Source organism: Pestalotiopsis fici (assembly GCF_000516985.1).
Source record: "Pestalotiopsis fici W106-1 unplaced genomic scaffold PFICI_Scf_12, whole genome shotgun sequence".
Taxonomy (NCBI): Eukaryota; Fungi; Ascomycota; class Sordariomycetes; order Amphisphaeriales; family Sporocadaceae; genus Pestalotiopsis; species Pestalotiopsis fici.
Window position 1 is genome coordinate 1,523,430 of NW_006917102.1, and position 26,150 is coordinate 1,549,579.

General features: G+C 48.4%; 11 protein-coding genes across 11 annotated transcripts; 5 read left to right on the plus strand and 6 right to left on the minus strand.

Moving 5' to 3' along the window:
- Positions 1–172: 172 nt before the first annotated feature.
- On the plus strand, positions 173–1,284 carry PFICI_14204 (uncharacterized protein; the record flags this gene model as incomplete). Its single annotated transcript, XM_007842785.1, has 2 exons — positions 173–468; positions 525–1,284. The coding sequence occupies 2 exons, from the start codon at positions 173–175 to the stop codon at positions 1,282–1,284; spliced, it is 1,056 nt and encodes a 351-aa protein (XP_007840976.1).
- A 1,256-nt stretch (positions 1,285–2,540) lies between these two features.
- On the minus strand, positions 2,541–3,533 carry PFICI_14205 (uncharacterized protein; the record flags this gene model as incomplete). The annotated part of the gene is made up of 1 exon (XM_007842786.1): positions 2,541–3,533. The coding sequence occupies one exon, from the start codon at positions 3,531–3,533 to the stop codon at positions 2,541–2,543; it is 993 nt and encodes a 330-aa protein (XP_007840977.1).
- Positions 3,534–4,507: 974 nt separating this feature from the next.
- On the plus strand, positions 4,508–6,521 carry PFICI_14206 (uncharacterized protein; the record flags this gene model as incomplete). The annotated part of the gene is made up of 6 exons (XM_007842787.1): positions 4,508–4,895; positions 4,966–5,148; positions 5,210–5,553; positions 5,633–5,769; positions 5,853–6,136; positions 6,229–6,521. 6 exons carry the CDS (start codon positions 4,508–4,510, stop codon positions 6,519–6,521), a joined length of 1,629 nt encoding a protein of 542 aa, XP_007840978.1.
- Positions 6,522–9,931: 3,410 nt separating this feature from the next.
- On the minus strand, positions 9,932–10,254 carry PFICI_14207 (uncharacterized protein; the record flags this gene model as incomplete). The annotated part of the gene is made up of 2 exons (XM_007842788.1): positions 9,932–10,070; positions 10,121–10,254. The coding sequence occupies 2 exons, from the start codon at positions 10,252–10,254 to the stop codon at positions 9,932–9,934; spliced, it is 273 nt and encodes a 90-aa protein (XP_007840979.1).
- Positions 10,255–11,234: 980 nt separating this feature from the next.
- On the plus strand, positions 11,235–11,699 carry PFICI_14208 (uncharacterized protein; the record flags this gene model as incomplete). Its single annotated transcript, XM_007842789.1, has 3 exons — positions 11,235–11,344; positions 11,424–11,539; positions 11,599–11,699. The coding sequence occupies 3 exons, from the start codon at positions 11,235–11,237 to the stop codon at positions 11,697–11,699; spliced, it is 327 nt and encodes a 108-aa protein (XP_007840980.1).
- A 1,404-nt stretch (positions 11,700–13,103) lies between these two features.
- On the plus strand, positions 13,104–15,296 carry PFICI_14209 (uncharacterized protein; the record flags this gene model as incomplete). Its single annotated transcript, XM_007842790.1, has 2 exons — positions 13,104–13,602; positions 13,654–15,296. 2 exons carry the CDS (start codon positions 13,104–13,106, stop codon positions 15,294–15,296), a joined length of 2,142 nt encoding a protein of 713 aa, XP_007840981.1.
- A 1,492-nt stretch (positions 15,297–16,788) lies between these two features.
- On the plus strand, positions 16,789–17,363 carry PFICI_14210 (uncharacterized protein; the record flags this gene model as incomplete). Its single annotated transcript, XM_007842791.1, has 2 exons — positions 16,789–17,016; positions 17,082–17,363. The coding sequence occupies 2 exons, from the start codon at positions 16,789–16,791 to the stop codon at positions 17,361–17,363; spliced, it is 510 nt and encodes a 169-aa protein (XP_007840982.1).
- A 92-nt stretch (positions 17,364–17,455) lies between these two features.
- PFICI_14211 (uncharacterized protein) lies at positions 17,456–18,960 on the minus strand (the record flags this gene model as incomplete). Its single annotated transcript, XM_007842792.1, has 7 exons — positions 17,456–17,736; positions 17,794–17,856; positions 17,911–18,105; positions 18,185–18,431; positions 18,497–18,564; positions 18,634–18,670; positions 18,760–18,960. The coding sequence occupies 7 exons, from the start codon at positions 18,958–18,960 to the stop codon at positions 17,456–17,458; spliced, it is 1,092 nt and encodes a 363-aa protein (XP_007840983.1).
- Positions 18,961–20,129: 1,169 nt separating this feature from the next.
- PFICI_14212 (uncharacterized protein) lies at positions 20,130–21,304 on the minus strand (the record flags this gene model as incomplete). The annotated part of the gene is made up of 3 exons (XM_007842793.1): positions 20,130–20,747; positions 20,800–21,178; positions 21,228–21,304. 3 exons carry the CDS (start codon positions 21,302–21,304, stop codon positions 20,130–20,132), a joined length of 1,074 nt encoding a protein of 357 aa, XP_007840984.1.
- A 922-nt stretch (positions 21,305–22,226) lies between these two features.
- On the minus strand, positions 22,227–24,101 carry PFICI_14213 (uncharacterized protein; the record flags this gene model as incomplete). Its single annotated transcript, XM_007842794.1, has 1 exon — positions 22,227–24,101. One exon carries the CDS (start codon positions 24,099–24,101, stop codon positions 22,227–22,229), a length of 1,875 nt encoding a protein of 624 aa, XP_007840985.1.
- A 105-nt stretch (positions 24,102–24,206) lies between these two features.
- Positions 24,207–25,763, minus strand: PFICI_14214 (uncharacterized protein; the record flags this gene model as incomplete). Its single annotated transcript, XM_007842795.1, has 1 exon — positions 24,207–25,763. The coding sequence occupies one exon, from the start codon at positions 25,761–25,763 to the stop codon at positions 24,207–24,209; it is 1,557 nt and encodes a 518-aa protein (XP_007840986.1).
- Between the last annotated feature and the right edge of the window lie 387 nt (positions 25,764–26,150).

Sequence of the window (26,150 nt, forward strand, 5' to 3'; positions counted from 1 at the left end):
GCCTGTCCGCGGGTTGTATGACTATCACAAAGGTATATATTTGACCGAAATTGCGACGTGCAGGGTCACTGGATGCGCTTTGTAGTTTACCTGGCTGCGTTGGGACGGCCATCACTGTTATAGCCTTGATTTTCTTGACACAACTGCCTTGCCATCACAACCACGGCCTAGCATGGCTTCGGAGGTACTTTTCCAGCAACTTGCACCGTTTCCTGCCGATATTCCAGTCGCGCCACTGTATACCTTTCGCCTGGTGGATCTGGGTTCGGGGGACCAAGCCGTTGCTAAAGATCTAGTAGCAGCTTGCCAGGAGCTGGGCTTTTTCCAACTCGACCTTCGTGCCGACGAGATTGGGGACGCAGCCATAGGAGAGATTGACCAGCTTTTTGGCGTAGGCAAGGACCTTTTGGACCTGCCTCCGGAAACAAAGGCGAAATTCCTGCATGATGCTCCAAGAAGCTTTCTTGGGTAAGCAATCTCGTCTTGAAGTATAATGTTGACGGTTTCTTGCTTACCTAGATTAGATTTAAACCTCGCGGCCAAGCCAAAATTGAAACAGGCGAGCCTGATCGATTTGAGTGGTTCAATGTTGGCCAAGACGGACTGAAAGGGAATACCGCCCCCCAACCACTGCCACCACTCATGCATGACAATCTTCCACTCCTGACCTCATTTCTCGATCATGGCCAGAGCATCGTGAACACAATCAGCAGATCTCTGGCAACGCAGCTCGGTCTGCCCGCAGATGCGATTTCCTCTTTACAACAGCCTGACAAGCTATCCGGCACTGTGATAAGGTTTATCAAGGCGTTTGCCAGCCCGGACAATCAGCGCACCAACATGATCCACCACACGGACTTTGGTACTATCACACTACTTGCCAACCTGCTCGGCGGGCTGCAAATCCTTGCTCCACAAGGCCATCCTGAAGACAAAAGTGCCTGGCTTTGGGTTCGACCCCAGCCTGGCTGCCTTATTGTGAATCTCGGCGATGCCATGGTCCAGTGGACCGGCGGCCTGCTGCGAAGCAATGTTCATCGCATTAGCGTCGCTCCAGGCGAGCAGCGCCTCTTTGATCGGTACAGTTTGGCCCTCCTCGTGCGACCAGAACGAGATGCAAGCATGAGAAAACTCACAGGGTCGGCCAAGGATAGCAAGGACGGAGATGATGACAACGGCGACCTGACCGCCTGGCAGTGGGAAGTCAAGAAAGCGATGGCCCTGACACGTGATGCAGCTATGGTACAGAGCAAAGGAGGAAATCCAACCCCGTTGAAATCCTGAATAAGTTTTCGAGCGGTTTTCGAACTGTGAAGGAGATTGTCATCTTCCCAACCCGGCTGCTGCGGCTGATGATTGGGGAGACATCTTTTGGCAACCAAAGATATACCTTAGCATCGTTTGCACGGGAACGGGTGACATTTCATGTCCCGCCCCCGCGCTGCAACCAAAGGATCAAATGGCACACCAGGCAGTGGCGTCTACACCCTGAACGAGAAACAAGAAGCCGTGTAGAATGACAAGGTGCTGGAGCCACTGAGACAGCAGGGCCTAAAAGAGAAGAATTGGGAATATACCCAACGAAGTCAAGAGAGTACTGGGGAGGAATTCTTTCTAAAGAGCTCCAGCTTCCAATGTTGCGATCAATTGTGCAGCATTGTGGGCTATGTCGCACTCCCTCAAGAATAGGTCGAGAAGCAATTTACTCGCCGAGTGTTTTACCTAAATCAATCAATCTGGCGTCAAATTCGAGACATTTACACATCGTGGAACGACTCAAGTCAGCAACAATATCCAGGTGATCAGGCGGCTAGGTTCCTAGGCAATTTCAAGCACATTACCATTAGATTAATATATACATATATGAATTTATATATAAGGAGAATACAAAAAAAAAAAAAAAAAAGCTTTTATGCATAGAAAATTAAAACGGCAAGAACATACAACACCGAGGACTCTCTAATTGTCACCCACTTAGATACTAATTTAGCGAAAATAGAAGTAAAAGCCAAAGTCTCCTTCCCGTCCTTTAGGGTGTGTGTCAGATAATATCCGTTCAGTTTCCAGACCACAGGGACATGTCTCTTTTGGCTTTGTGGCACAGTGGAACCTATCCCAACACTTCTAAGAAATTGCATTTTTTTTAACTAGAGTTCTCACCTGAGCCGATGTGTAAAGGGGGAACTGAAGACGAGATGGTCGAGGAAGCATTGAAAGTTGTCTGAGTTGATCTCTAGTCTACAAAAGAGAGGCGCTGAAGAGCGACTATATACCCACGCAGGTGATCTGCGGTGGGTACTGACTACGTCAGTACGACAAGAGTGTAATCCGATGAAAGCATAATCCCGGGTGTTGATAGCCAACAATCAAACGAGGAGCTCAAAATATTTCCCTCTCCTTACCAGGTGTAAAGGTTGAAGTGCTTTTCAACGATGTTGCTCCAACTGCATACGAATATCTAAAATGTCGAAAGGAATAACGAATGAGAGTCCTTTCCCGTCTGATCGGGGCCTTTGGGGGCTCTGGCCAATGGCAACACGTTATGCGTCCTCCCGTAAAGTGTATACTAGCCAGGGCAATGCGTACAACGAAACAATCCACAGTGCCCAGATTTCCCATGTTCGCTTGTCGGCCTTGTTGTCCGAGTAGGCCATACATCTGAACGCTACCCATAAACCCATCAAAAATGTGCCGCATGACACTCCCAGTGTAGAAAATCCCCAGTACCGTGGCAAGAACAAGGACCAGAAGATTACGGGTAAAGCAACCGTCCATCTACAAATCCAGTCTCCCAGAACCAAGGGCGCAGAATGGCGATTCCTGGCTTGGTCACCCTCCTGATCCTTGAGATCCTGTACGTGCATTGTGGACAAAATCACGCCGCTGACTGCCAGGATCCACATGTGGCCCTGCTCCGTTAAATCACCCGGCTGGCCGGGCAGCAGCCCGGCGGCAACCTTTAGGGAACCCATGTTGTACAGACCGAATGCAGCAGCGATGATGATGTTCCGGAGAACCCAGTGCTCGTCGCCCCCAGACAGGTCGTTATATAGCCAAGTGAGAACGGCCAAGCCTATGGCCTCGGGACCCGTCCCCAGCACTGCATAGTGGACGGCGATGACGGCTGGTATGCAGAAGAGCATCGCCTGCCGCAACTGGGTCGGCCCCACCAGGCCACTGGGACCGGGTCGCCATGGTTTGTTCAGAGCGTCCTCAGCGAAGGAACTGGGTAGTCGTTGGTTTGCGAGTTCAAAGATGAGAAGATTGGACCAGGTGAACAAAATGACCATGGGCAATCGCAGCACGACTTGGAATGGCTGGCTGGTAGGTAGAACAAATGAGGGTCCAGAGAGAGCACCAAAGATGCCAAATGTGGTAGTCGGGAGGACAAATGTGACTAAATCATCTTTGGTAAGGAGCCAGAAGATGTTCCAGATGGCGGCGACCCGGCTCAGGAGACCGGGACGACCCAGTTGGGGCTTTGGCCCGGTTGAGGCCTTGACGGATGTGTGGTTGGAAGGTTTGGCAAGCATTTTTCGATTTCTGGCGACTTAAAATCGTTGGATATGTCTTTGGGGGTAAACAGAAGAAAACCTGGACCAGATGAAATCAGGGAACAAGACCAATGTAACTCATATCCCAAAGGACACAAAGGGGTCCCAGCATCTCATATATAGAGATCATGCCCAGGAGTGATCAAATATCACCTTGCAATTGCTTGTCATATCACGGCAGCCGCAAGACTCCATGGCCAATCCACCTGCCTTACCTTATCATGCGCGATAAACGCATCACTTGCGTATTCAACGACTCCGCTGTCATACGTCACAGCTGTAAGCCAGCCTACTCGTCCAAGTAGTTACACTCAAAGTCTTTGAGAGATGCGGCACAGTGATGCATGGCAACAGATTCCTAAGTGAAGATGACCAATGTGCTAAATGCATGTGATGTCCCCACCAAGAACTTATCTCATACACCAGCACAAAAGTGCCATGCCGTATGCGTCAAGTTCTAGTGACGGTCATGACACAAAAACTGCCACGTTCCTACATCGAGATGTCTCAATTGACCTCGAAGGCTCATACGGTTTCCCATTCTCGAAGCCTGGTGTAGTGTGACAGCCTGCTTGATGTGCACATGTGATATTGTGTGGGCCCTGTGGTTTGAACTATCGACGAAAATCTACATGGGTGGCCCGTTAAACATAACTGATAAGAATGTTGCTATGGGTCAGAAAGTGGGTATATCATGCATACTGTCTATATACTGTCATCACGTCTCAAAGAAGTGCTTACTTCTTGCAGATACTTGATTTACCGGGCAGTACTGTAGGCATCAATCAGGGAACGGATCCCTGTATACAAGAGATATGAAACCTCTCTTTCATGGAGAGGACTTTATTGTCAGGGAATGAATTTAAACCGAAAGTTTACTATACACACAATTCTTTCCCCGAGTCGCCATACCGGGATCCATAACCTCTTCAAATTAAGAACAGAAAACAGCAATGGGCTACGAATATCTTGCCTCCATTATCGCCGGAATTGCCGCCCACTGGGGCGTCTTCATCCGGGGCGAGTGGCATCTCAAAACTCGCACCATTGTCTTCAGCCATGGCTTGCTCGTTACCTGTCTTGTCTACATCTTCAGGAGCAGCTTAGCATGCAGCTTTGGTGAAGCTGCGTATCGAGCGCTATCCTCCTTTGCTGTTTACCTGATCTCCCTGTTGGGGAGCATGGTCGTCTACCGGTTGTTCTTCCACCAACTCCGACACCTCCCTGGACCGAGATTAGCTGCCGTGACTAAGCTCTGGCATGTATTCCATGTCAGTGACTCGAGGAATTTTGCCTTCTTGGACCGTCTTCACGCCGAGTACGGACCGGTTGTGCGAACTGGTACGTTACTAGGGCGGCAACGATCTGACCACTGTACTCCTGCTAAGACACTAACTGATACAATCACTAGGTCCAAATGAGGTTTGCGTTGCCACAGCCGATGCCATTCAAAAAATTGACGGTTGGGGCAATGACACTACCAAAGACGTATGGTATGATCTCATGCAACCGCGCACCTCTGCTGTCTTCACCCGCAACAAGCACGAGCATAGAGAATGGCGGAAGACTTGGTCTCAGTCTCTGTCCTCAAAGGGTATTTCCGCTTTTGTCCTATCAGATATCAATTAAAAGCACCGACTAATATGACCAAAAAGCAATGGAATCCTTCCAACCTCGAGTGGCAGGCCTGGCCGAGGCGCTAGTCGAGTACATTTCCGAAAAGCACTCGGATCCGGTAGACCTTGACGAAATCATGTCGTGGTTCTCGTTTGACGTTATCGGTGATGTTCTCTTTGGCGAAGACTTTGATCTTATCCGATCGCGCACCATGCATCCTGCTATCCTCCACCGCGACCGGGCGTTGGCGTTTCTGGGTCCTCTAGGCGATGCTATATGGATTGCCTGCATGGCCTTCGACTTTGTTCCTTTTGTAGACATCGTTCAAAATTGGTTCCGCCTGGTCGACTTTTGCGATACCCGCCTGAAATTGCGTATGAAGGTAAATTCCCATCCTACTACGCCTGTGGATGGTGTGGAGAGACAGGAAAATGCCCGTTTTGCTAATCATCATTGCACAGCGTGGAGACAGAATGTCTAGACCTGACATGGCGTCGTGGTTTATCAAAGAGTATCATAGTTTGGAGGAGCAAAGTACGCCTCACGAGAGGTTCAACCTTCTCAGCGGAACTGTGGTGGCGGCCGTGGTTGCCGGGAGGTAAGAAATGCCCACCCACCAAGAAAAAGAAAAAGTCACGCAAATCCACCACAGAGAATTAATACCTAGTTGATTCTGTAAAGTGACACCACTAGAGCTTCGCTCATTGCCTCCTTCTGGTTCCTGGCCAAGTATCCAGAGCACGCAGCCGCTGTCCGGTCCGAGATTCAAGGCGTCGACGTTCGGGATGCCAACGCCTTGGCTACCCGACCGCACCTGAACGGTGTCATCAATGAAACGTTGCGGCTCGTGCCTCCTGCCATGTCCGGGAATGCGAGACTTACTGGGGCCCAAGGTCTTCAGGTTGGAGCAGTGTACATTCCCCCTCATACCAAGATCACGGCACCAAAGTACACGATTCAGCGATGTAAGTGACCTCCCCCCTCATTACGATATGGTGCCACGTTTTTCTTTTCGAGAGAGACAATGTTAATTCTCCCCCTCCACTTCTTCTTCCAGTGAGCTCAGCGTTCCGATCACCAGATGAATTCATTCCTGAGCGTTGGTACTCACGCCCCGAACTTATCATGGACAAGCAGGCTTTTGCCCCCTTTTCCGTCGGGAACCGAATGTGCGTGGGAAAGTCCATGGCTTATACCGAGCTGCGCTTCGTGATAGCCATGGTGCTTCGAGACTACAATGTAGACTTTGCCCCAGGGTACGACCCGGAGACCATGTGGCGGGACATGAAAGATCAGGTGACGGCGCAGCCAGGCAAGGTCATGTGCGTATTTGAGCCTGTGGATTCATAGTTCTGGAAGCCCGATTACCATCTTGTTCGATTTCTCCCCTTTCTACGAGTTGAATTCATTGGTAATTACCTGTAGCAAGCAGAATGTGCTGCCTGAATACTGCCCACTATTTATGTTTAATATTATGCATGGAAGTCTACGGTACTAGCTGTGAAAAGGTATGCTAGGTATGGTACAATAGTTGTTGTATCGGTTGAGTTGTTACATCCAAGAGAGGTTGGATGGTCAAAGATAGGTATATACATGAGTGGAGAAGCGCTCCACTTGATTCCTACACTTTGACAGTAGCAAGAATGATTGTTTACTATGTGCAAGGGATTGGAAGCTCGTCATAATTATGAATTATCGTTGATCCTTTGGTTGTGTCAGGAATCTTGCATATAGGGCGAAAGAAAGTACGACCACAGTAGGTAGGTATGTTGCATTGACGTAGGCAGTACCCACTGCAGATCACCTGCTTCGGGCCCGTCAGCGTAGCCCGAGGATTGCCCGTTGGGGTCGATGCAGACATCATACAGTCGCTTCTTTTGATCACATCTTGAGCTCCGCTCTGGCTTAGGTGAGATGATAACAACAGCAATGGCGATCTGCAGGCTGCAATGGGGCTGCGCAAAGCGACACTGGCGATAGTGTCGGGCGATAGGTGACCTGAGGCGTCGGCAGATGGATCCACAGGCTACTACCAAATACTATACTCGGTCCCGACACCTGCTCCACACCCGACAGACAGTCCACTCTTTCTTTCAGCGAGCTGGACGCCTGCCTGCTGTTATGGTTCCACAAGCTGTGCAGCATGACTGCATACCTACCTACCTACGTATGTACACGGGAAACAAAACATATTCCGCAGAGCCTAGTCATTGTCAATCTTTGTCTACCGAACATGTAGTCGGCATAGAGTAACTCGTAGTTTCCGCCATTTCCTGCCGCAAAGTTCCAAATATATCGTGCGGCAGGTAGATGCGACAAAAAGGTAGCTCGCACATATTCTTGAAAGTGGGCCGACACTTTCAAAAGTTTGCAGTAGTATTTAGGTATTTGATCAGTGGTTTTCACGGCAATTCACGCTCTCTCGGCTATATCTTTCAGCCTTCTTGTAGAGCACCGTTATCACCAGGCTGGCTGACTGGCTACCAATCGCGGACTTGGCCTCAGTATCTGCAACTCCGAGCATATCTCCTTCCGCTGAATCTTGGCATCCAAGTCGCTATCCATGGGTTGACCGCAGTCTTTGTTATCACTCGAGCTGAGGAAAATCGTATATCCACTCGCAGATTTGGTAGCGACGATTGCATATGGGCTTGCCTTCTCTTGACTCCACACAAAACAGCCTCACACATCCCGCCCATATCCACCCTGGCTCAATGCCTATAGTGAAGTCACGATTGTTTGGCACCACTCCCGGACTACTTGACCGAACAATTTGTCATTGTGCATTTTCAGCTGTTCCATCTTGCTGTGCACAATAATGATCCCAAACTGATCATTCCAAATCTTGCCAGATTACTAAGAAAATGTCATGCCTTTATCATTATACATCTCTTGCTTCTGTTCAATGAGCCGAGTCCCACAAGGAGTATTACCAAACCCAGTGATACAGCTCTGTTACTCTAGGGCTATAAGTATTTTCTTTTTTTTCCCTTTCTTTTTTACACGTAATAAATGACACGTTCGAGGCAACTTGTCTTTGAGTAGGTATTCAGTATTCATGGTTTTCGAGGCCGATATATCTTTGTAATGGTATATTCGAGGCATTCTGGTGTGGCAATAAAACACAAGTCTTAAGTATGCGGGCCCAAGAAGAAATGAACGCACTATTGTAGTGAGGTTTTATTGCGATTATCATATTTACGATACAGTTCCTTGATGAACGACTTTGGGACGGAAGAGTAAAAGAAGTTGCGAAAGGTAGAGTCTGGATTTACTAGTAATCGAATGGAATTAGAACACAGTCATCGTCGTCCTACTCCTCAAATTGCGCATCAAATGTCCTTTCCAAACTACGAGCCATTCCTTCTTTGTGTGATGTATCAAGATCAATCCAGCCACCAAGATCGTTTGCGGCAAGATACACTCCAAGGGGTGGTGATGAGTTATGGCCAAGGCGCGGCCGGATGATGACAGTAGCCTTCTCCTTCACACTAGCAGCAGGGAAAAGCTGGACGGATCGGTTTCGAGATGATCGTGGCAGCAAGATCATTTCTTTCGGCACGAGAATCTTGCACAGTGGTGCTTTCTCTTTAGTCACCTCCGACAATGGCAACGTAGGTGTCTACATTTCGCTTGTCTTGTCCGCACGACTCTCTACATCAGGAATAACGACCCGATATACTTGAAGAGATGAATCGCTAATGGTCGAGTAAAGATTGGATGGATCCCAGGTGAAGGCGAACGGTACCGTCGAGACAAAGCTTCTCGTGCAAGAACATCCCAGGCGGAAACTATTCGTCGCCAGGAGCTTGGGTGGATGTCTTGCGGGTTATGTGGCTGAGAGTTGAAGGACGAGAACATGGAGATTGAGACAGTCGGGCCTTTGTAGCTCCAGCTGAGGCCTTCTCTGTGCCCTGTCCTTTCGTTGTCACTCTCTCAGCAACGGCATCGACGATGGCCATGTGTAGCAAGTTCCCCGAAGAAAAGAAGGATAAATTTACACAGATAGAACTGGTTGTAGTGCTAATTAATATTACTGACTTTGACGTCTTTTTCATCAACAGTGGGAAAGGACTGAACAGCATCTGGCTTACCTTCGTGTTTCCCCGGTGCAACAATCTTTTGCTCCAACCATGTGGTCTGAGAAATATCACCAAAAAGGAGACGCGAGTCGCTCAGCACCCACACGGCCAGGTCAAACTTCTGGTGAGTGACAGGCGGTGATCCGTGCAAAAAGAAAAAATTAAAGAAGAAGAAAAAAACAGGGTATTTCTTTTGGAAGTGTAATATAGCGCCCATTCACCACTGGAGTTCGTCTTGCACACTGCCAACTCCCGCCTGACGGAGAAGTCTCTTCTGGAAAACACCTCAACAGGGTTGCGGTCGATGCGCCGGTGGAGTTGATGTTTGCGGTCCAAACACCAGACTCCCCTACGTTCGTAAATAGTGAAAGTGTGGATTTTATAACTATATTCTGTTCCGTTCGTGTACTGATTCCCATTGGATTCATAGTTTTAAATCTAAAAAGCCTACACTCCTCCGACTTCCATCTTGGCAAGTTACTTTTCGTGTCTTGCGAGTCAGCATGCCCCAAGTGGACACCCTAACTCTGGATACAACACACGATTTAGCGGAAGACAACGGACTTGTAGTCGCCCTTCGCCATGCAAGCGCCACCACGGATAGCGGTCCAATCGCCGGCACATCCGATGTCTTTGTGGACTGTCCGAGAACCTGTCAGCTTGCTCTATAAAAAATTGCTAAACTTGGGGATAGAACTTGCCTTGGCTCAAAAGGTAACCACCAGTGTTGTAGAAGAAAGCACCGGTCTGCTTATCGAGGTCATAGCAGTTATTTGCGGGAGGAGCGGCGTGAAACAATATGTTTCTGTCGTTCTTGCTACACGGCTGATTAGGCAAACGTCTGGCGAAGTTACGATTCAATCTTACCAGTCGTCCAAGGTACGGTATTGGTTCAACTTGACTCTGTCTCTGGCGAGCAAGCTGTGTCCACTGGCTGCCTCGGATGGCAAAGCCATCACGGACGAAACGCTCAGAGCTAAGGCAACGATGGAGAACTTCATATTAAATGATTTTGTAATTTTGGTGTAGTGGATTTGGATGTTTGAAGTGTAAGATGGTTTGTGAGATGGAGAAAAAAGTGACTGGAAAACATGACCTTTATACTTGACAGGTAATCGGTTATTTCATGCTGCCTGTTGCCTTTTTGGATTTCCTTGGACGCCAGCAGATACAACCTCGGCGGAGTCGTTGATCATCGTAAGCCAAAAGGCTAGATTGAGATGAAAATGCCTAGATCATTAAGCTGCGGCAATAGATCTGCAGGACTCTACCACAACCTGTTCCAATAATGGAGCTTAAAGTCGAAAGAACGTCATCCTAACCGCTGGCTGCGGACTTGAATAGGTATTCTACTGCACCAAGGCAGGCAACAATTCGACTTGAAGGAGTGAGGATCAGTCCATATTTTCGGCGAGCAGAACTCAGGCAACAGAATGCGCAAAAACCTCATTAAATGTCAGCACAATGGTACATACGAGTGTAGGGCGAAAGCAAGCCATAACACACAATGCTGATCAACTTCCTTACTTGGTTGCACCAGGTGAGACATAATATACGAGCGTATATTGATGCTATACGATAGCATGAGCGCGTCTTTTCCACTTTTGAATAGAGCCAATAAATCAAAGACGGGATAATATACGGCTGGCTGACGTAGGACTCTCTTACGTATTATACGATGGCTCGGCGAAGAAGAGAGATTGAATGACAAGAGATCTGCATCATCGCGAATAAGGATCAATTACTGTAGGACTTGTTTCTATTTCTAGATCATGCAAAATATCATTGCTATGATCACGTCCAAGTCTCTCTTTCTCCAGTCAAGCTGCATAAAAAAGTATATAAAGAGTCGCGCGACATGAATTTTTCAGGCCGAGCTCATCTCAATCAACTCAACTCAACTCACCATCCGTCATCTCTCCAATCAGCAATCTATATACACTCGACTTTTACAATTAGTTCTCTGTATCCCAATTTCAAGATGAAGTTCTTTCTGATCACCGCCGCCCTTGCCATCCCGGCCCTTGCCTTACCGGAGCCAATGCCCGAGGCCGTCTCCCTGGAGGGCAGAGATAACGTCAAGTTGAACCAGTACCGTACTTTGGACGACTGGCGAGTGACCACCCAGTTCTGATCCACATGCTCATATGGCTAACATGAAGGTATTCAGCAACCACGACAGGAACATTCTTTTCCACGCTGCGCCTGTCTCCGGCAGGTGCTACGCGCTGGACGACAAGACTGGAGCCTTCTTCTACAATACTGGAGGCTTTTGGCAGTCCTACTGTAGGTGACCATCAACCAATCTGCAGCGGGCGCACCGACTAACATAGAAACCCTATCAGCATACGATGGTGGTGCATGCACTGGCACTGCCCACCAGCTCCAGCGCTACACCGGTCGCTGCGTCGAGAGAGGATCCCAGAACTCTGTCAAATTCGCTTAGATGTTGTTGGCTTGATCATTTTCTTTCTTTAGCTTTGGTGGTCTTTCTCTAGTAGTGGTATTTGGCAAGAACCGAGTCACCTCCAGATCTCGAGTAGTTCAATTCAAAGATTCTTGCGCGTGACCCAGTTATCCATGCTATCGCACGTGATATACTCGACAATTATAAATTTAACCCCAGTGAAAAGACAGCTGCTACAAGATTTGTTATTGCGTAACGCAGATCCTAGAGCACGTAAATATACCCAACAGCCTTGGACTTGCAGATGATTATTAAATTCCGTGACTAATATCACGGTGAATGCCCTCATAATGGGACTTTACCACATGTACGATATAAGGGGTATTTTCTATATACATATTAACTAATCTGCCGATCCAACGTTTTAGTGACACCGGAAACTGCTTAAATAACCTGCTATTTAACAGTGGGGGTGGGGGCGGCCAGCCACAAGGGCATATGAAAGTGCAGCTCCATCACATTTGCATCCTGTTTAACCCTGATTTACTTCAAATTGAACAATGAGGATTTTTAAAAATAAAAATAAAAAGGGATACACAATAACAAAAATACATACAACACCAGGGATTCCCCAGTGGTCACCCACCTGAGTACTGATCCGGCGATCACAGGACATGTCTACCTGGCGAAAAAGAGCCACTTTCGTAATAGCCTGTGACACGGAAACATGTCGCCTTCCCACCACGCTAAGCTCCAAATCCCGCCATCCGTTCAAAACGCATCCCGACGGTCAATAACCACGTACTCATACCATAATATATTGGTTTCTTAATTGCCACTTCATAACGCCGCGCCACCCAACATTGTATCAGAAGAGCCAAACGCCCGCGGATTGCATGGATTATTAGGCTGCTGCACTGGGGTCGTTGATCGAGCTACGCTGGGGAATGAATCTTGCTGAGCGACATGCCCGTTTCCTCTCCCTTCTTTTCACCATAAAAATTTCCTCAAAGTCACTGTTAATCAGCATCCAATCCTTCCAATGTTTCTGCGGCTGGCCGTGGTGCATGCTGTCTAACCCAGAGGTGTCCCATTCTAATTAGGGTAAGTGGAACTGCCGAAGTTTCTAGGTGAGTCACGAATTTGGAGACCAGGCAGCAGCAGGGAACTTCTGGTAGGTCAACAATCTGGAATAACCTCCACACCCTACAGGTAAGGCGTTTTTTCTACTTACAGTACCAGACATTGCTGTGCCGCAATAATGCATAAACAATTATGGACTTTTGCGAAGCTTTTCTCCACCTCGGATTTGCCTGTAGATGATTTATCATCAAGAGTGAGAGGCGCCCCCCAGGTCTTCTCTACCTCTTTCCTTTCTTTCCTCTATATTTTCCTGGCCTGCAGTCGTGTGGTTGAAATTTACCACACTAGCAACTTCCAATGATGAGAGAGTCCTTCACCGCATATCCCGACAAGCATGGCTTGATGGCAACAATCAGCCTTGTCATCGATCCTTCCCAAAAGCATCTTCTGTGTTCGCAATGCGCAAAGTTCCAGATCCGGATCATCGCCAAAGACTATAATGAGGAGGACGCACTTGGGTTGATAGCTTCAAATCACTTCATCCGCCAAGAATACGCAGATACTTTTCCGAACCTCCCAAAGATGGCAGACCGGGCTGCACATGGCTGCAGCCTCTGCCGCTTCATCAGATCCAGTTTGCTGGAGGAGTACCACAGGCAGGGGCTGGATTCCGCTTCCCCCCCGGAATCTGGGCGAATGCTGTTGACAGCCCAAGTCGATGAGGATTGCTATCAGAAATCGTCACTATCACTATATAGACGTAGCCGACATCAAACAATACTTGTCGAAGCGCCGGGTTTTCAAGCCGATGTAGGAAGACGAGACATCAAATACCAAATCGCTATCCAGATGTTTGAAGGTATGTATTTGTATTGAAGTTATCATGGTCAGTTCTAATAAAGTGGTTTAGAGCCATCTTTGCCCCTTAGTGATCCACTCTCAATGAACAATGTGAAATCTATCAAGCAGTGGCTTCTGACATGCCAGCGTGATCACCACATCTGCAAATCCAAGCTACAAGGATATACTCCGACTCGCATCTTGAAAATCAAAAATGATATCCTACAACTCACGAGCGAAAAGATCGTTGGCGGAGGCTACGCAGCGTTGAGTTATTGTTGGGGATCAATTCCGAATGAAGAGAACGGCTTCCTAACTACGAGAAGCAACCTAGCCCCGAGAATGCTTGGTTTCTCATTGAGCGAGCTTCCGAACACTCTCCAGGATGCCGTGCGAACGGCCCGTGCTCTTGGTATCGACTACATCTGGATAGATGCTATCTGCATTATTCAGGATGATTCTAAAGACTGGACAAAGGAAGCACTGCTGATGTCTGAGATTTACGGCAACGCTCTTGTGACCATCGCAGCTGCGACTTCTGAATCATCCTTTGACGGATTTTTAAATCGACATTCGTCCTATCGATGGACTTCGAAATATGCTTTCAAAGAGCTTCAATCATTTCATTCGAGTACTCTTTCAGATAAATCCGGCGACATTTACCTGAGGTACCCTCCTGAGACAAGCATCGACAAGTTTTTGCGGACTTGCCGCTGGGCAACTAGAGGATGGACTCTACAGGAGGCGCTTCTCTCTACGCGGATATTGTACTTCACAAAGGACGTTATCTACTGCGAATGTGCTGTATCGCAGAAACTTGAGAGCCCGGGCCATAAACTGCCAAAGCACGATGTGCTCTCTATGCTTATCTCCGAGTCAAAGGTTATTTCAGCGACCGAAAAAGTCTTAAAAAAAGAGACTTATCTTTCGTATTGGTATGGCGCAGTTGAAACATATACTCGCAGAAACCTGACAGCTCTGTCAGACAAGCTACCGGCGATGGACGGGCTGGCTGCAAGTTTCAAAGAAATGATTGACGACACGTATATCTATGGTCTCTGGAGGACTGATCTTCATCGAGGGCTTCTCTGGCACTCATGGTCAGGTTTGCCTTCCAAGTGCCATAAGAATGAATACCGTGCCCCTAGTTGGTCCTGGGCTAGTCGAGATGGACTCGTGACGTGGGACGAGAAAACGCGGCAGCCTGGGTGGGAATCACTAATACAGGTTGTGGATATTGTTCCTCATTTTATGGGTTCTGATGAAAATGAGACGGCCTGCGCACACTTAGAGCTGAACGCCCCAGTCGCAATGCTCAAAGACGTTTTGCTATCAAATTGTCCTGAAGACGTGTCAGGAGAGCAGATAAAGTCGTTTCTGGATGAATGGAATGTTGCCAGCTTACAGGACGAAAACGAGCGTATTGGGACGTTCATAATCGATGATGGCTGGGGAACAGAGATCAGCCTGCACGAGATACGAATGATGCTGGTTGCGAAGAGGGAGAGTCCTCAAAATTTCCAAGCACTGCTTATTCGACCATGTCAGGACATGAATGTCTTTGAACGAGTTGGGGCGTTCATATATATGGAATATCATCGTGATCCTAGCCATTCCGATGATGAGTACGGGACATACTTATGCGAGGACTTGTTAGAGGATTTCGAACCATGTCTTGAGCAGTTTAAACCAGGGAGGCTTACCCTTATATAGTTAACTATAGGGACATATCTTTTTTGGCTTTATAATACAATAATATTATTCATCAATATAACGCTGTTTATTTCTTATTTCTTTTTTTTTTTCGAATATTACATGTATTAGCTATTAGTTAATAAGCTTGGGAGGCGTTTTCATAAAAGCGTAGCACGAGTACGACTACATCTTGAATCCTTTATTAACCGTAACGTTACACGGCGACACCTACGGCGACGGTCACACTAAAAAGATTCGAGCACCGAAGGGTTTAAAATGATAAAACCAATCCAAATAAAAAAAGATTATAAAAACATACAACACCGGGGATTCCTCAGTGGTCATCCACCTGAGTACTGATCCAGCGATCACTGGCTTATTTAGGGCAGAGCGAACGGGATGCCAAGTTTTCAAGTATCTATGGTCGTATGGGACGGGAATTGATTTTTACATAATCATATTATAATAAACAATGATTCGATATAGAACACAGAGAAAGGTCGAGAAAATGGGATAAATGCAGCTCACATGATGCATTGATACCAAACATCCTTTGACATCTGTACATGTTCTTGGTCGCTCGCTCGGAGGTTTTTGACGCGAACAGGATTGAACGAGCGCGTATCTCTACACCTTTGACAACTGGGATTGGTATGCGTGCATTTGGCCTTCAAGCGGGAACATTATTGGCAAGCCCTCTGCTTGCCGGAGGCCATTGGCCGCTCTACTAATGTTTGAACCGACCTCATAATCATAACAAGCTATAGCTGAGAGCACAATCTAGCAGTAAAGAAGATGTTAAATATTGCTATGTGATGGATAAGTCACGGTCTTTTTGCGCATGTTCCTGGCAAATGAAAACACGATAGCGACATCTGCAATAACTTCCGCAAAGTTGCGCTCGGCCAGGTTATCCACGCCTGTTTCTGGCAAGCTGGGACGGTCATACTAAATTAATTCGTTATCCTCGACAAACCCGATTGACCTCAGGCGTAAGGAAATCTTATTGGTTTCCGAAAAGTAATCCGTAAGCGCCGAGCTCCAAAACGACTGACGATACATAGAAAATACAGAGACCTCAAGCCTACAATTCCACTTTGCTTATGTGCAGGGTTCAATTATCAGCGACCGGGGGTGCTCAATTAAGGAGTAGATAATGCACAAGGTGAGGCACCAATATCCAGCATGCATGGATAGCACGAGCCCCCGTTCGTTGACCACCCAAGTCATGCCTGAGATCATACTGCATCATAAATAACAAAATCAAACTACAGCCTTATTCATTCTTCGTATTATTATAAAGTCGGATATCACATCCCGTGCTGACTATGCCGGACATTAAACCCACTGCCACCAAGTCTCGACTTGCAAAGTCGGCGTATAACTCGCCTTACTCACATGCTGGCGCCCCAGGCCCGCATCCCAACACTGGGGAACACTGACCCCTACGCAACTCTGCGAACCAGCGCCTTGTCGACCCTCGAGGCCATTGGGATTCAACCCCGAGACCATGGTGGAGCGAGGTGTCCTCTGGGCTGAAGACCAAGACCCCTTCGGCCATGTCATGCAATCACAGTACATGCACTTTCTAGGTACATGTTTCCATCGCGTAATGGAAAGCTACGACGAGTTCCTCAGCCAGCAAGAATACGATGACATGATTCATGCGAAATCCGTTGTTCCTGCGATCCGCAAATATGACTTGGATATCCGCAGGCAGGTCAAGTATCCCGCTTCGGTATGTCCCGACTTCTTTGGAATCTACCGTTTGATCATGACTTTGTCCACTAAATATAAGGACAGCTCATTGTTGCCTATCGTCAGGACCTCATTGAGCCAACACGAAACCATGGCACGACCATTCTCTTCTCACTGAACCAGCAAGCCATCGTCGCTGAGGTCAAGGGTTCGTTCACCTACATGAACGCTACTACGGGCCGTCCCATCAACATCCACAACCTGGGCGGGGGTTGGGCGCGTCTGTACGAAGGATTCACTATCCAGTCGCAACAGGCGGCTGCACTCAAGGCAAAGTGGGAAACCGAACACCCGAAGGCTCGATCCGGGGCGATATCGAAGATTTAAAGGATCACAAGATATTGGGTAATAAGGGCATAGCTCGGCAGTGTGTGGGGGAAGTTGGCTGAAACTGCTCACGTCGAACGTTGAAGTTCATCTTAATTATACCTGCTTTCAGCGTTGCTAGGAGCGATTGAATTTGTCGACGCGTGGTACATCTTCAATCTATTCTCCTTCTTGAAATTCTGCGCCTCAATCAGCTCTTCGACGCTGCTGTTCTTCTCCCGGTCTTTTGATACGTGGCTGCGGGATGGAGTTTGGCCAATAGTCTGCAGTGCAAAGTCGCTCTGAGAATGAGCACTGTTTTTGGTTGTTCCTCTCGTTGTTTGGCCGACATGACGGAACAAGTGCGTTATCGGAATTCGAACCACGGGTAAACCTTGATTCTTATGTCAACTTCATTACTCCAGACTTCGAATAAAACGGCAGGACCTACAAGCGCAGATGATGCCAACGTTTGTTTCGACAAAAGTCCAACTGTTGCTAATGGCCTGATAATCTGCGAATCGTATGAGCGCTTCGTCGAAATGAGATTAATGTCTACATGACTAACAAATCTGGTCCGTCGCTGTAGTTTGGGGCGAAACCGATACCATCCGGACCACTGTGCAAGCAACGACAAACAGTCCAAGACTGAACAGGGCAACCAGCATGAGTTTCTGGGCGAGCGGGAGCTGGAGTCGGCGAGTTTGATTGATGGGAAGGATGATGATCATCAGATCAGTCATAATGACCATGATAGAAGTTCCTGTGGAGTGGAATCAGCTTTGTCTATCACTGTAGCTCATATTAGGGCGATGGCTTGTTTGCCAGACTGGTGTACCTACCATACCAAATGGACCGCGAATCTAGACAAGTACCAGCCATCGACTTGACCCAGGCCTTCTCAATTGGACGGCAAGAGAAAATTGTTATGAATATCGATACGATCGTGTAAGCGACGGTGATCCCCATTGTCAACCAGACACCTCTTCGGAACCATTTGTCGGGGAAGATTCGTAGGTACAAGCAACAGATTGAAAGTTTCGTCAAGCAAGTCGCAGCCTTGTACAAGATTTGCGCCGCAAAGAACCACTACGCATGTGAATCAGCCCCCAAATTAAGTTGAGATAAATCCATATGGTAACATCAAAACCCACCTTGAACGCCAAGATCTTGTGCTCGCTGCTCACCTGGCTCGTATGGAGCCCAAATCCATTTAGAGCCTCTGTGCATGCAGATAAGCAACTGTTTAGCAAAAAGGAATCAGATGAGACGCTCAAGACTGTGCACATACCTCCGTTGTATGTCACGGTCATACAAATAGAAAGGATCTGTACCACAACAGGTTAAGAATCTCTTCATGCAAACCAACGGTCGTGTTGTGCGTTGAAAAAAAAAAAAAGAAAAAGGACTGCCGTACGAGTGCTCCGACGATGAAAGCATCGTCTGCTCCGATCATCCTCCCATAGTTGTATCGCGTCGAGAGTCTCAGTAGGACAAAGGCGAAAGAGATACAGACGAATATGATTGAGCGGACACGCAAGCTGTTGCCGACAGGATTCAACACTCCATCGTCAATGGCATCTCGCCCGAGCAAAGAGGTAGCGTGTATGACCTCCATGTCTCAGGGTTTCCCAGAACGAATGGTATCGAAGAGCTAACGAGATGACAGTCTTTGCAAGATTGGATGACCAAGTTCACAACTGTCTGCCAGGACTGGGAGCACAAAATGTGGCTGCATGCTGCCTATATCAGAAATCTCGGCATCCTTTCCGCAAACGACGAGTCCCAAGCAGAGGAAAAGGGTGTGGTTTCCAGCCCATTGGGAAGTCGACCACCCACTTTGGTCAAATCAGGATCATGAGACTCGAAGGTGCCCTGCTGTGTCGGTTTCACTCGTAATTCCGCCAGCTTGAGTCGATTGGGCACATCCACGATGGAACCTCGCAACGCTCCCGGTAACCCGACCCTTGAAGCTTTCTGGATTGGTATGGAATAAAGTACAAAATGGGGTAGAAAACGACGCTGCACAGAAGGAGAACCTTGTAAACACTTAGGAAACACGGTTGCCCAATGCCTATTCCGCGCGTGCGCACATAATCCTTTTTGGAGAGCAGAGCGACTCTGTCTATCTTGTTGCGGACCAATTGCTCGGTACACTTTGAGTTGGTACATTCGTGCCATAACGGGCTATGCCCTGCTGTCGCAGTAAGTACCTACTCAGGTCTTCAATGTATCCTAGGAACTTTCAAGGGTGGTGTGGGCGTGCTGGGGAAGAGGTTTTCCATACCGTATTCGTAACGCGAGGCACCCCATGCACAAAACATACCGTCCGAGGAACACTAAGTGAAGCACGTAGCTGGCCTTTCCACGATCGACAGCACCGTCAAGCGCTGTATAGATATCGTGAGTTCGGTTACCGGGAGAACTGGCTGCGAGAGACAATCGATGTATTTTGTCCGGTGGATCAGTGTCTGTGCGTAGGTTGAGTAATTTGGCAAATCCTGGAGCGCATCCCTGCTCCGTATAGGGCCCTTGTTATAGCGTGGCTTTTAAGATAGAAACCGCCACCCAGCCTTTCGGGTTCGTATTTCTTGGTAATCACAGCTGATGGGTTGCATTTTGCACCCCGCTGATATAGTTGCGAGATTTTAACCTGTGGTTGATAATGATACAGATTGTCAAATTGCTTCACTAAAAAGAGACAGAGTAGCGAATGTTTTGTTGAACTGTGGGAGTACAGCGGTGGTGGAAAGCCAATTCCGTCGCGGTCCTATCAAAGCTCATTTCTCAATTGTCTCCCAATGTACAATTTGAGTAGTAAGGATTTTGGAGGAAAAGGGCGACGGCGGCATCCCTCAGTGTGTAGTCAATGAGTTTTCCGGGCCCAGGTGCAAGTGCCTCGTCAACATCAAAATTGGCGGGCAGACTGGCAAATCCGCCAAATTTCTGCCTAATCGCAAAGTCATTCATGATGCCCTCCTGACTTACGGTAAAATTACCACCGGGCGATATCTCTCCGGTCAGACTGTTGACAACGGACGCGTACTCGGTCGTGGCGACGTCTTGGGAGAGGCCAAGCTGGGCTTCAATCGCGCCAATGGAGCAGGCCGAGTTGGCAGAGTTCTGGAGAAACTGATTTGCTCCATACATGGCCGCTAAGAAGCGTACCACTAATGAAGACTCACTCGGGTCCTCAATGTTGGCCTCGCCGACAGTGAATGCGCTTGAGGTAATGGGAGCGACAGTATCCGAGATTCGGGCCAGAATGTTAGGAGCACTCCCCTGGGGCAAAGCTTCCCCCTCGACCGTGAATGGATAGGTGAGGATTGTTGCATAGACGACTGTTCCGTTGGGAAGCACTCCGTTGACAAGCGCCGAGTATCTGGCTGCCGTGCCACCCACAGTCTGAGCACAAAAGTTAGACTCAGTATCTCATGACCTCGTGGAGTCGACGTACCATGAAATAGTAGTCACTGGCGTTCAGAAACAAACCATTGGCCGCGAGTGAGTTTTGAAGCAGATATGCATAGCCGCTGGACGGCGAATCCACGATGATAGGTTTGCCCTTCAACTGACTGATGTCGGTAATGTTCGGGACTGACGCTAGAACGAGATCCGGACCCTGATCGAGTTGACCGAGCACCGTCACATTCTGTGCTTGGTTAAAGCGATAGTTGAGGGCATTGTCAACCGTTGCCGTAAGGATATCGTATTGCCCACTGAGAATTGACTGGAATGCTGCGGTGCTATTCGGGACCTGGTTGTAGACCACATTGAGTCCGTTGGCCACAAAATATCCCAATTGGTTGGCGACCGAGTAGGTAGCGGTCTGCAGACTACATAAAGATAAGTGGGTGTCTGGGTCATACGTTCAGAGAGCCTTACAATGCACCATATTGGATCGTGTCAAGAGCCTGGCCGCATGCGACGGCTACCGCCATGTGAAGGGTCCAGATTTTCATGTTGCAGATGAATGGGTCGCTTTTCCCGTCGAATTCAAGGCGAAAAAGAAAAAGAGACAGCCTGCTGAAGAGGTAGCAATGGCTTTTCTTGTCAGCAAACGAGTGACTAAATGGGCTTGTAAACATTGACCGAGATACTCATTAAATGAGAGATACCGCGCCGCGGACCCTTGCTGCATAATTTCGCCTTCGTCACCACTTGGGCAGTAGATCGAATGCAACTCTACTCTAAGTCCGAAAATCCGAGATAACGGAGCATCTCCGCTCGTCGCACATCTTCACCATGGCAAGCAATCCCTTCTAAGGCCATCCAATCTACCAGACACCATTAGGCGATGTGCCGAATGCTGGATGTATGTCCCGGCGTTCGGGTTCGTAGGCTTCGATGCAGCAGACTAAACAGGCGTATATAGGTTGCGGGCTTTCATCTCACTAGGTAAGAGCGCGTGGCCGGGTCGAGATGTCATTCCGAGAGAGGTTCTCATTTCCAAGCTCAAAGACCTCAGGCCACTAAGGCCGCGGGCACGGCTTCGGTGATGCTCTCCGGCGGGTTATCAGGCCTAGGTAGCTGATACCTTCGCACCCCGAGGCTACCCCCAATGCCCCACCGTCTAGCGCGGTAGTCACTATTGTGAAAGATGTGGCACCATTATTAGAAGTTTATTGACTCTGTGCGCACCAAAGTAATGTGTATGCGCGCCATACTCTGTGCTATGCAAGATGCTCAACGTGGCTTCGAGGTGATCGCCGGCCTTGGGGTCGAGGTGACCTCAAGGGAAGCTGTCACCTAGAGCAAGATGAGGTTTCGAGCACAAGTTGGAGGGATTCGCCCCTAGTGGGTAGTCCCCAGCGTCCAGGTATCTGGAGTACTTTGTCCTAGCCCCGCCGTGACGTGAACCCCGACGAGAGTCATCACATTGCTCTATCGGACGAATCGCATTGTAAGATGGCTCAACGCCTCTTGCTCTTTAGAAGCCCCTTTTGGAGGAACCACAAATCGGCCTTGTGTTTCCTCGGGGCTATCTGCGCCTTCGCGCCACGCCTGGATGTTACACATCGCCAAAAGCCTTCTCTTCTCTTCTTCTGAGCACAGAATTCCATGATCTTCAAGAATTTCTTCAACCCTCTCCGTCCCTATTCGCTCTGTTGAGGGATCTGTCCACACTCCCCACGCCCGATCCCACAAGGCGTAGCTGACGTCTTCCTGGTCGTCATCGTAGAGCATGCCCAGTATCTCGCTCAAATCACGACCCGCTTCAGGTGGTACTCTTTTCAGTTCTGTTGGCATGGGGATCATTGTGTGCTCTGACCCCATCAATGTCATGCTGTCAGTGTATTCGAACAGTAGAATAGGTCGTGGCTTTTGCAATCTTCGACCGCTTTGGTCGTGCAAGCGGACAAACTCTTTCAGACCGTGCGAGAAAATGACGGATTCCCTCGTGTCACGCCAAACGTTCTTTTTGTTCAGATACTGTATCAACCAGAGTGGGCTAGTTTCGAACACCAAATGAACTCCCTCCTGCTGATCGCCACCCCAACCCGACGCCCCTTTGGTACCCGGCATTATCATGAAAGGAAAGTGAAACTTCACTACTGCGAACTCGGGAGTCACATAACTCAGTGAGCATATGCATAAAATGTTCTCAAGAAGACGCTCATCCGGGGTAGCTAGGGATTTTAGGAGATAGAGAATATTTTCGCCTCCATGTCGGTCCATAGTCCAACCACGATGGTACGCGACCAACACGACTCCCAAGATCATTTGCGAAGTCGAATATATATTACGAGAGCTGGCGACTTCGGCGGCATAACCTTTGTGTCGTCCAAAACAAGCAAGTGGGAGACGAATATTGAGCTTATCAGCAGACCCAAACATTGAATCAAAAGTGAGTAGGCTCGCGAACGAGAGCGAGTTCGTATTAGCGCGATAGGAAATACCCCCCATCAAACTCTCTTTCAAGACCATGTCGCAGGCCTCGGGAGAGAAGATACGTCCGCCGATGGCTTGGTCTTTCATCAACTGAGCTGCATAGTCGCTATGGCCCCAACATGCTGCTTCACTAATAAAAGGTCGAATGTGATGGAAAGACTCGACAACTGTCCATCCTTCAAAAAAAGGGTTGCCTGGGTGACCCGAGAACCGATAGAAGACTTTGTGACACAGATCAATTAGGAAATATCGCTGCTGGATGGTAAAACGCGATGATCCGAGTAGTCGGAAGAAGTCGATGATGTCTATACTTCTTAGAGCCATGGATGGAAAGCCGGTATGTTCTGATTTCCTGAAGGCGACTGAACGGGCTAAAAAGGCCTGCACCAGGTGGAAGTCGGGACCATCGACACCAATGTTGTTAGAGTCAAGGAGATCTTTTCCTTCTGGTGTATCGGCGAAGAAGTCTCTTGCCGTTCTGTGTATGGATCGACATTCCCTTGTAGCACTCGTCACTTGGGCCCTGGAGTAAACACAGTCTTCAAATGGTCCCTCGACCAAATCCAGCAGCTCAACTAGCCCAGCGCAATGCGATAAGACCATTTTTTCGGCACGTTGAGACATCTCAAGGAGAGATGCTAGCCGAATATTGTCCACCCCAATTATGAGCGTATGAGCAGTGTCCGGTGTTAAAGCCAGGCTTAAAGACAGGCAATCGAGACCTCCATTGACCAAGAAATGATCTTCAAACGCCCCGTAGGACAAAAGGAGCAAGAAGATATTGGCAGCCTTGGTTTTGTATCTCTTTCCATCGTCCCCCAACCGTTTCCAGATAGATTTGAAATATTCAGACAGCTCTGTAGGCATATCTTCGAGACGTTCTCTCAGTTCACTTGGGGTATTGTCGTCGATTAAACCACTTTTGACGCTTTCCACAGCTAGGCGAGCCCAGAGAAAGACACCTTCAGCTTTTCAGACAATCGTTTCGACAGTTTGGTTCAGAAACTTGATTGCAGAATCATCTTGAGATTCTTGAAAAGCCCGGTGCACATGCTCTCGCAAGGAATCTAAGGCAAAATGATGAATATCTGGTGCCGTTAACGTATGAAGTCGTAGCTGCCTGGAATAAGCCAGATGCTGCTCAAAGATTCGCTCCCTCCGACTTGTCACTACAAGTCGAACATTAGTTATCTTCTCAAGCTCTCCAATGGCTGCCAACAACTGATCATGTTGCGGTATTGGAAGGTGCTCATCCAGTGCGTCTAGCAGAATATAGATCGAGTATCGGTTGCCGAGAGTATTCAAAGCCATCAGCGTGGTTCCTTTCAAGTCCTCGAAACTCCAGTCGGCATCGGAATCCATTTGGCGTAGGTGAGGGGCTGATTGCAAAAGCATAGTGGCAAGAGATACCCCATCTTGTACTTCATAGTCCAAGAGCTGGCGTAGAAGCGACATATACATGCCTTCCATATCGTTCTGCCGCGAACGCCTATTGGATGCCCCGAGCCAGAAGAAATGATGAATCACCAGGCGTGACTCCTCTGTTGCATTCTCGTCACTACCCTGCTTGATGTCTTGCATCTGCTCGAAAAGAGACTTCATCAACGTGCTCTTACCGGCGCCTGGCTTTCCACTGATCCAATACAACTTGGAGCTCGGTTCCGATATCAGCCACTGTCTGAAATCGTTAAACGTCTCATTGCGTGACTCTCGAATGTATCTGGGCTCTTGTGCGCTGCCGTCTTTGGCCTCGTCGTGCTCGGTGTTGTGTGTGACTGTTTCCATGGCATTACCCATGAGCCATTGAAATGATTTCTCATGGCCCTTGGCGACGCCGTTGAATCGCTGATTGAGTCCAGGAAATTTGAGACTGGCTTTCAGTCGCGCCAAGTCTGCATCCAAGAGCTGCGCTTCTCTTAGAGCTGTCACTTCGTCATGGACCACTGCCTGTGTTTCTTGGTGAAGCGACCGACTGTCCAAAAGCTGGGACATTTGTAGTTCGTGCTTCGAAACAGCAAGGGCAAAATTTTGCACCATAGTTTCGAGTCTCGCGAAATGCCCCAGCTGCGTCACCCTTTCCGCTTCGCCGGACATGTACATCTCAACAAGGATAGTGGTTTGCATTATATCTTGGCAGTCCTCAAGCGATTCGTTCAGTTGTTCAATGCGGCTGTGTCGCCAATTGCGTTTCGCTGCGGCCTTGAGAGAACGAAAGAATTTTCCAACCCGAGAGGACGATTCGGAGGGAGCGAGCTTCTCTATTTCGTCATGGAGCTTTGTGGCAACTTCGGCACATTGTTTGGCGACCTGGGATAGTTGACCATCTTCCGGGACCGCATTTGACTGGAGGGCCTTTTTCTCCGACGCCGCAAGCCTATCAGTCAAATGGAGGAGTTCACTTGCTTTCGACTCTGCGGACGCGTCTGGCTTTCCGTTTTCGTAGATGTCGCGAAAGGTCTGGTAGAACTTTTGACCCGAGTCGATCACGGCCATGATATTGCAAGCCAACGACAGCACGTCGACCGACATGATGGGCAACGGGCGAAGGCTTCTCAACCGACGGACGATGCCTGTTGGTCCACCTCGCAGGAGTATTGAACTAGGCTTGGAAAAAGATGCAAGCTTTAGATTGAGTTAAGAAAATGGATCACGGACATAAGCAGAGCTTGCGGGGTAACAGAGCCATATTTACGTGTACGTGGTGGGTCGAAATAAACGGTCCGTGGCCCACGATGCTGGGTGGCGGCGAAGCTGAATACGGCCTGCGGCATATTCCAAAGGGGAAATGCTTTCGATCTTTGAACTATATACTGAGTACTATTCACCATTAATCTTCGCCTTGACGCTTATCCACCTAAGGGATGCAGATTATACATTCCGCCGTGTTCCCAATTCACTATTACCTTTGTGTTTCTC